Source organism: Dipodomys merriami, unplaced genomic scaffold, assembly GCF_024711535.1.
Source record: "Dipodomys merriami isolate MVZ:Mamm:240054 unplaced genomic scaffold, mDipMer1.0.p SCAF_15, whole genome shotgun sequence".
Lineage (NCBI taxonomy): Eukaryota > Metazoa > Chordata > Mammalia > Rodentia > Heteromyidae > Dipodomys > Dipodomys merriami.
The window spans coordinates 31,295,488-31,305,023 of record NW_027202826.1 but is presented as its reverse complement, the minus strand read 5'-3'; the positions used below and the strand labels follow the sequence as shown (position 1 = coordinate 31,305,023).

The 9,536-nt window shown below is 40.3% G+C and overlaps 1 protein-coding gene across 1 annotated transcript; it reads left to right on the top strand.

Moving 5' to 3' along the window:
- The first annotated feature begins 847 nt into the window (after positions 1-847).
- LOC138826744 (rho GTPase-activating protein 20-like) lies at positions 848-6,896 on the top strand. The gene is made up of 5 exons (XM_070021986.1): positions 848-934; positions 1,861-2,027; positions 2,706-2,855; positions 6,014-6,092; positions 6,774-6,896. Exons 1-5 carry the CDS (start codon positions 848-850, stop codon positions 6,894-6,896), a joined length of 606 nt encoding a protein of 201 aa, XP_069878087.1.
- The last annotated feature ends 2,640 nt before the right edge of the window (positions 6,897-9,536 follow it).

The window sequence follows — 9,536 nt, the reverse complement described above, 5'->3', positions numbered from 1 at the left end:
TCCAAAGACAAAACTGTAGAGTATAGATCACATGAGCACTAGCTAGGGTTTGGATTAGTGGAATGTGTGGGAAGGTGGTGGGCGTGGCTGTGGAAGGGGAAATAAATAGTCTGTCTCCAGAGGAATCACCTGGGAATCTACTGTGACTACATGGAAGTTCTGCTGGACTGGATTTGGATTTGCACAAAGATTCCTGATAAAAAAAAAAAAAGCTTGGTCCCAGGGTCAGTGAGGAGAGATGTTGGGGTCTTTTTGAAGAGAGACCCATGTAAAGATCATCCAGTGACTAGGAAGCTGGCCTCCAAATGAGAAAATCTCTGGAGATCTGGTTAGTTCTCTGGAGAGGAGTGCACCTACAAGAGATCACCTGCTGTGTCCACTCTGCCCAGCATCCTGGCTCAGCACAAGCTCTCTCTACAGTGCTCCTGGTCACTGAGATGTGAGCCAGTCCAGGGCACTGACCACAGGCCAAGTTTCAGAATACCATGATTTGGATATTCATCCTTCATGATTGAACATCTTGTCTTTGTTAAATATCTAGGCCCATGCATATTTAGAGCACTGAAATGTCAATGAATAAACTGGGTTATGATGCATGGCTATATTAAATGGAAACAGAAAAATATATGTAGTATGTGTAGTAGTTTAACAATAGCAAACATATATATATATATATATATATATATATATGATTATATTAAGGCATTAAAAAGAGCTGAAAGAGGGCAGAGGGTATGTCAGCCTGGCAGTTATGGCATGAACCTTAGAACCGTGACATCACAGAATGAGGAACTACCAACACTCAGATTCCAGGCAGTTGACTGCGGTCGCTGTTGGAGCTGCAGTCATGTCTGCTGTCCAGAGCCACAAAATGGACAAAGACAAGTGTTCACTGCAATCTCCACACACACCATGCGTGGCTTCCCTGCACGAGGTAGTCTGTTAAATACTTGTTTGGAGATTTCTTCTAGAGGGGGCCCTGGAATGTGTTCTGTCTTCCTTCTCCTGACCTTTTGCACTGACTCTGACCTTCAACACTGTTCATAAAAAGTGACCCCTATTCACACTGTTCAGCTTGGGGTGAAAACAGGTGTGCGCATATTCTCAGAGGAGATGGGAGTGAGGCTAATGGGAGATGGTGTGGATGAAGCTCTTTCCACACCTGAGCCAGTGAGCAGAAGTTTCCACACTATAGATGTAGTGACCCTTACCTACAGAGCCACAGCTCTACTGACAAGAGACACAGTACCACCATCAAATCTAAGGACTTCCTCACATTTAGGAATTCTTCATGGTGTCACGTATTTCGTGATGCTCTTTCTCAACATTCTCTTGCTCCAATACTGAATAATGATATAAATAACGTGGCAATAATCTTCCAAGTAGGTACAGTTATGCCAATTTTCGTGGTGGAACAAAAGCAATTTGAAATTCTTTGTGGATAATCATATTATGCCATAAAAATGCTCTTCTCACCTTTAACTTGATGTTTGGTCAGTTTGCTGTGGTCATCTGCTTAGCCTTGCCCTAACATTTCTCCTGGCTCACTGCTCCTTTGCCAGATTCTTCTCCTTTCCTGGGACAGGTGCATTGGCTACCTGCCTTGTTCTTTTCCCCATCTCTTAGAGAAAAAAAAGTCCAGGTTTTTTTCCTTAGAATAATCTGTCCTCCTTATATCTTAAAAAGTGATTAAGATTTTCTCTTTGCTTTAAAATCTAAAGCACAAAGCCTCCTGGTATCAGTGACAAAGTCAGGTGAGGATTGAGAGGGCCACCTGTGGCACTGTGTGTTCCCATCCATTGGGCATAAAACTCTGGGACATATGTTTACACTGACTGTGTGTGGTGTTGGTGTGCACAGGAAAGCCATCTTTCTGAGGAGGATGCTCAGCAGGACACACCTGTGTCCCTGGAGGACAATGACAGAGCCCTGCTCATCCACAGCCCAGTGCAAATGAGAAGAGGCTGGAGGAGGAAGAAGCGGCACCTCTTCCTCTTCAGTAATGTGTTGCTGGTGTCTAACACCAAGTATGTATGAACTGCATGCTCTCCTGCAAAGCACGCAATGCTTTTCACTCAGCAATGACTTTATATAACCCTTACCTTAAGACAACTTAGAATTTTTATGCATTTCTTTTTATAGAAGTTTAGATTCCTTGCTGATTTCTCAAGACCATAGTGAGGACTGAAGAAAGCAACATGGCCTTGTGGTCCATCCCCCGTCTCTCCCAGCACAAAGGGTTTGAGGCAGGAGGATACAGAGTTAGAGCCTAGGCTAGACAACATACAAAGGCCCTATCTAAAACAAATAAAGCAAATAAAACCATAATGATGTGACAATCTTTATCCAATTTAAATATGACCAAACATAAGAAGATCTTGGGAGAGTAATGATTTCAGTTTAGCTGAGTGACACTTCCTAACATGTAAGAAAACACCTAAGCAGCCCAGGGTAGCATGCTCACAACTGTAATCCCAGCCACTCAGGAGGCTGAAACTTGAGGAATGTGAGTCAAATCCAGTCTGGCACGGATGTCCATACAATTACCCTCCCAAAAGCTAGAAGTAGGGATAAGACCCCAGTGATAGAGTGCTAGGCTTCATAAACAAAGTCAGAGTCCTTCACAAGGCCCTGAGTTCAAACCCATTGACTCCCTACAAAAGAAGAAATAAAATAAGAGTGATGGTGTGTAATTCTCTTTGCAGATATAAGAAATGCTTTAAGATAAAAGATGCAATTCCACTGCATAACCTGTCTATGGCAGAATGTGGGGACAACGTAGCAAACGATGATGGGAGTTCCACAAAGTCCTTTGTCTTGAGTTGGCCCAAGGAGCAATACAAGGTCACTTTCCGGTAAGACTGACAGCTATGCCATGTGCATACTTTGAGTTCTGCTATCAGAAAGCCACATACATATTTTCCAGCAACAATGGAAGATATAACTTATTTGCATCTAAAATTTACTAGAAGGAAAAAGTTTGTAATTTGATTGTTTTCTAGGCTGATCTTTCACCTTGGAATTTCATAATAACCTTTAATAGAAACACTTCCAGACAATTTTAGATTCTAATATATTCGAATGGATCAATATTGAAGTGGTTGTGAGCAGTTGGGGGAGAGAGGATGTTCAGACTGTGGAAGACCAGTTGTGACCTACGTATTGAATCACAGTAATAGAATTCATTCAGCAAGTGTTAGTGAATCCTGAAAGTATTTTTTGAAATCTTTATTTTGCACTCCCAGTAATTCTCTGTAGAGACAGATTTTAATTCCATAAATAGCTATAGATCATTAAATAAAAAGTGCTTGGCTTGCTCTGTAGCAGACTGACATATTACTTCTTTGTAAGTAGACTGCATGCTATTTGGTATGTGGGAAATCTGAAGCAGGATTTACTGATAAAGTACGGGCCAGTTTTCCCAGCACACATGCCTAGACTTGCATGAAGACATAGAATGCATTTAGCCACGTCAAAACAGGAGGATTCACAAGGAAGATGTCAAGTGTTTTATTCTTGGTCTCAAACTGCAACTCACATTTCTACCTGTTTTATATATGAGATCACACTGCATGCACCCAGGTTACCTTTCCTCACAGCCAAGGTTTCACACATCCTAAGAAATTTGAGATAAAGAAGAAAAATGGCTCCAAAATCGTCAGCTTATTAATTCTCTGATGGATATGTCTTGAAAATGATAAAAAATGATTGGGAAACTGGACACCTGTGTGTCCATCTCTGCAGGTCTTCTCCATGGCATATTTCTGTGAAGGTTCTCTGTTCTTCTTGTGCATGGGAACTCCAGGATACAGATTAATGGAAGCTGGTAAAATCTGGAAATAGAGGTGTTCCTAGAAACTATATTTTAAAGAAAAATTAAAATATGGCAATGAGGTCCTCATAAACTCTAAGAGTTCTAAAGCTATTGCACTGTCCAGCGTCCTTGGTCCTTGGCAGATGGTCAACATGGCCTCAGGAAATAGACATTATGTATATACATGTAGGCAGGTTAGGGGTCATCTAAGATGGGTACCTCTCACCTGATGAAACACATTACAGGACAGCCTAAAATTGTTCAGTAGAAGAACTATTAATGATGTAAATAAAAAATATGCAGACATTTCAAAAAGTCTGCTTGTTCATAAGGAGAAAGTTATTGGATTGATACATGCCCCAATAATTCTATTCCTGGTGTTCACAAAAGTACACACACACATGCACACACACAGAGACAGGAGAGAGAGAGAGAGAGAGAGAGAGAGAGAGAGAGAGAGAGAGAGAGAGAGAGAGAGAGAGAGAGAGAGAGAGAGAGAGAGAGAGAGAGAGAGAGAGAAAGAGGGAGAGAGAGAGAGAGAGAGAGAGAGAGAGAGAGAGAGAGAGAGAGAGAGAGAGAGAAAGGGAAAGAGTGAGTATAATTTCATAGAAAAATTAAAGCAATAATGTTTATAGTGATGTGGTTTATAACACCCCGAAAATAGTTACAATTTAAAAGTGCAGTGTGTTTTTAAAACAGATGTATTCCATAATAGGAAAAGTTATAAGGGGTGTAGGAAAAGTTATAAGGGGTGAGTAATATTTCCAGTGCTGGCTTTCAATCCCTTCACAGGACAGAAATATAAAAATGAAAGGTGATGGTACAGAGAACAGTAAGCAGCAATCTTATCATTCATCATTAAAAACATAGTGTGATGGGTAATAAAGTGTAAGCTTCCTAGGAAATAACACAGCACATTGTAGTTCTAAAATTTCTATAAGGAAATGAAACACTGCAACTTTTCCATATTTTTAATTCTTCTTCCAAATTTTTATCTTGTCTAGCTGGATTAAAAATATTCTGTCAAAATGACCAATTTCTTCCATAGGTTTGAATTTGCATACCATTTTCATAGTTGAATAGCATATGTGCTCTGTCTGGTTTGATCATTGTGGACTGAAGGCATTGCTAGGGTGAGACTCACCTATGGTCAGGTGGCTTGCACCACACGTTAGAAAATAAGTTTCTCCATGTCAATCCAAGTTCTCTTCCACACCAAAGTCTAATTCACATCACAGTCAGATCACCAGGAAAAGGCAGAGTCCATCAAACCCCAGTTATGAGTCGGTTCTTATTCTACTCACATTCACAATGATACTCCCAGACTGCCTGTCTCTTTCAGGATAGACTTAAAATCAAAGCATGAATGTGAAGTGTAGCATAATATTTTCTCTCTTTTAAATCACAGGTCTTCAGAGCTAAAAGAAACATTTTGCTCTTTACTTCAAAGGTTAGTAGTGTTTATAGTTTTTTTTAAAATTTGTTAGTGAATGAATAAAAGTCCCTACAAAAAATGTTTCCAATGGATTCTCCCCATATTGATAGAAATTATGTGTCCCGGGTAAATTTATAAACAGAGTGCCCTTTTTATTTCATAAGAAAATTTGGTTGTAAGCCCTAAGTTCTCCTAGGCTTCAACTGATAGACATATGTAAATGACTAGGCACTGTCATCCTGGCTACTCAGGAGATTGAGACCTGAGGATTGTGGTTCCAAACCAGCCCAGGCATGAAAGTTTATTGAGGCCCTTATCTTCCAGAAGCTCCCAATAAGTTGAAAGTGGAGTGTGGATCAATTATTAGTGTGATGGCCTTGAGCTAAAAAGCTCAGGGTCAATATTCAGGTCCAAGATTCAAGGTCCACAACTGGAACTATGTATATGAGTGTGTGTGTGTGTGTGTGAGTGTGTGTGTGTGTGTGTGTGTGTGTATAAACATATATACACATACATATGGACTTATATATGCATATATATTACTCAAAGAAATTAGGATTCTAGTAGAGCACAGGAAGTTATTATTCCTCCTCTTCACATAGTAAAATTTTAAAAACAATGGATCTGCTTCCAAATGTCATTTCCTTGGCTATCACTTGTATTCTGGATCTCATGCTTTTTTCTGTCAAACAATATTCTATATTTTCAAACAACTAGCTAATTCCTTGTGCTCTTTTTCATTATTATCCAATTTATCACTATAGCAACATTCAAAAACAGAAGGAACTTCAGAAGTGTAATCCATTGCAGGACTTTGGCAACGATTTCCAGAAGGCTGGCTCTGTAAGTGTTTTTAAGAATAAACAGGAAGTGCTGGGAAGGTGGCTCAGTGGTAGAGTGCTTGCCTTGCATGCATGAGTCCCTGGGTTCGATTACTCAGCACCACATAACCAGAAAAAAAGCCGAAGTGGCGCTGTGGCTCAAGAGGTAGAGTGCTAGCCTTGAGCTGAAGAGCTGAGGGACAGTGCGCAGGCCTAGAGTTCTGGCCCCTGACAGGACCCTCCCTAACACCCCCTACAAAAAGAATAAACATGGAATATCCTGTTGATCTATTAGGAAGGGTGGAGTCTGGATAGTCCTTGTAGGGAAGCACAGAGTTGCCTCTGCCGGATCCATTTCAATGCTGAGGGTGTTTAGATACAGAATTTGCTAGGTCAGCTTGGGACTAGTGACTCACCCCTGTAATTCTAGCTACTCAGAATGCTAGATCTGAAGACAGTGGTTCAAAGCCAGCCCAGGCAAAAAAGTCCATGAAACTCTGAGATCCAGTAGTCTACTCACAAAAGTCCTGATGTGATGTTGTGCCTCAGGTGGAGAGTGGTAGACTTGGGCAAAAGAAACCAGAGACAGAGCCCAGACCCAGAGCTCAACTCTAATATTATCCAAAAAAAATAAAAACGATAATAGAATTTTGTAGGTCTCCTTTGCTCTTTCATTTCACCTAACTCGCTGCTTCCTTACTAGCTTCCTTACTTCCTCTTCTTAAACAGTAGAGTACGCTCCCTGCCTGCTTCTATGCCCATCCCTTTCAGTGGAAGAAGTCCAAGGCTCTGTTTCTATATCTGCCTGCAACCATTTTCAGAATGACCTACTTTTCTGCTTGCTTTTGAGCCACAAAGTGCCTTGCATGTTAGTTTCCAAGTGTCAGTTGAGGAAATGTTGCATTGTGCACCACGAAAGTTGGGCATAAAGCTGTATCCCATGCTGGAGCACTGACTGTGCTGTGGTGTTGCTGTGCAGCAGAAGAGCCATCATCCTGAGCAGAAAAGTCAGGAGGACAGACCTTTGTCCCTGGAGAAGCCCTGCAGAACCCTGCTCATCCACAGCCCGGTGCAGATGCAAAAAGGATGCAAGAGGAACAAGCAGCATCTCTTCCTCTTCACTGACTTATTACTTGTGACTAATGCCAAGTACGTATGGACTGCTCCCTGTCATGCTTAGCACAAATGCTTCACACTAGCAAATGACATTTAGATATCTGCATTTAATCCACAGGTGCTTTGTCAATTTTGTATTCCAAAGTTCAGATACTTTGTTTATTTCTCCCATGTTCATGAAGCTCCTGTGTTGTGTAATGGTTGGGAATATTTTCAACAATGAAGACACCACCTGGCATGCTGTTGATCCTCTAGTCACAGCACATAGATTTTTGAGGCAGAAACTAGAGTTAGGGTCCAGGCTACACTATATATGAAGACCAGGTCTCAAACACTCATAACACAACATAATCAAGAAAGTGATAGATAGATAATCTTGTATGAGGAGTTCAAAATTATGAAACAAGAGAGAATAGTATGGTAGAGTATCTAGTTCTTGACACGACACATCTAAGATAACTAAGAGAGATGGTGTTTGTTGCCCTTTTTAGGTATCAGAAATGCTTCAAGATTAAAACTGTGGTCCCACTGCGTGCCCTGTGGATGGCTGACTGTGGGGTCAATTTGGACAAGGGTGGTGATCACTCCAGAAAGTCCCTTCTTTTGGGCTGGCCCCTTGAGAACTTCAAGGCCACCTTTGGGTAAGACTGACCACTGCACCCTGAAAGCAGCAGGGAAATAGCAAAAGAGTTATCCTTCATTAATCACTTAGCTATGTCAGATATCATTCCTAATGACTTTCAGTAACCTTCAGCATTGTTCCTAGTAATGTCAAATGAGTTCTCTAGGTTCTAATAAAATGTAGTAGAATTCAGGAAATTCTCTAAGGAAGTAAAACTGTCAAACCCTTTTCATTTTCCCTGTTTATTCCTTGGAAATGCATACTGTTGATTCCATGTAAATGTCATGTTTCTTCTGGGTGCCTTGATCTGAATGATTATTTTGTAAAGTATTGGAAAAGCACATCCAGCTCTGTCAGTTTTATCCAAGGAGAAATGGAAGGTAGCCCTAGTGTGAGATTGAAGTATGGTCAGGAGGCTTGCATCACACAGTGGCAGGGATTCCATTCAATCCATTTTTCTTCTACAGCAGTCTGCCTCACATTACAGTAAGATCCCCCTTATAAGGCCAAGAATCCATCAAACCCCAATTATGAGTAGGATCAGTTCTGGATTTGCTTGGACATCAATGAATTGATAGTACTTTTACCTTTAATGACTGTAAAGACATTGTATATGAGATGTAATTTAATATTGTCTCTGCTTTTATTTTGCAGTTCTTGTGAACAAAAAGAAAAATGGATCAGTTTTCTGCAAAGGTATTAAGCAAGTGCTTTTATTTAATTTTTAGTTTGTTAGGGAATGGGTACCTGAAAACCAATATCTTCAATACATTCTGCCCCATTTTCTATGGAAATTTTTTGCCATGGCTGCAGTTCTAAATCATAAACAGTCTTTATTTTTAAAGACATTCAGGACATCCACCCGAAATCTCCCTTCATTGTATTGATGAACTTGAGCTAAAATTTTCTGAAAATATATACAGGTTATCAGGCACCAGTGTCTCAATCCTATAATCCAGCTACTCAGCATGCTGAGATATAAGGACTGCAGGTTGAAGCCATTCTGCGTAAGATAGTCAAGAGACACTTATCTCCACTTAACTGTCAAAAGAGCCAGAAGTGGTGCTGTGGCTACAGTGTTAGTGTCACGGCCTGCAGCAGAGAAACGGTACACAGACATTGAGTGCAAGGGCCAGGTTTGACCCCATCTATATTCCCGAGTTCCATTGAGCTAGCTCAGAGCCACTGTTGCTTTTAGTTGTCCAGGCAGGCTTCGGCCCTCCCATCTAGATGGTGAAGTTTGAAACACTGAATATGATGCCTTCCCAAAGGTCACCTTCCAGAATAATGTTTTCTTTCAAATCCTATTTCCCAACAATGCTATTGTGTTGATTAAAATCTATAATGGCTCCATAAGTGTTTATAAACGATGAAATACAGATTGAAAAATATCAACAATAAAGATGGATTTGAAAAAAAAGTTACCAGCTAATAATTGTGCTACTCTGGGTTGAATGAATCAGGTATATCAACCTTGCAAAGGAGGAAGAAGATGAGGATAGCATTCCTCTTCAGATCTTCACCCATGAAGTTAAGAACAATCACTTTGTAAGTGTTATGTAGGATAAAGTGGAAATTTATAGTTACATGCTTACGCTAGAAAGGTGGGAGATTTTTATAAATTATCAATGGTAAGGAAACTTTTAAGAACAATGAGAGGAAGAAAATTAAGAATTTAAGAAAGGTCAAAATTGAGAGATGAGCTTGATTTACTTATATCTACAAATA

What these genes read in the sequence shown, in the direction of transcription:
- LOC138826744 (XM_070021986.1), top strand. Translation starts at nt 848, where the DNA reads ATGTCTGCTGTCCAGAGCCACAAAATGGACAAAGACAAGTGTTCACTG. An exon ending in TTGCTGGTGTCTAACACCAA is followed by an intron (nt 2,028 to 2,705) that starts GTATGTATGAAC and finishes TTCTCTTTGCAG; the next exon opens with ATATAAGAAATGCTTTAAGA. An exon ending in CAATACAAGGTCACTTTCCG is followed by an intron (nt 2,856 to 6,013) that starts GTAAGACTGACA and finishes TTATCACTATAG; the next exon opens with CAACATTCAAAAACAGAAGG.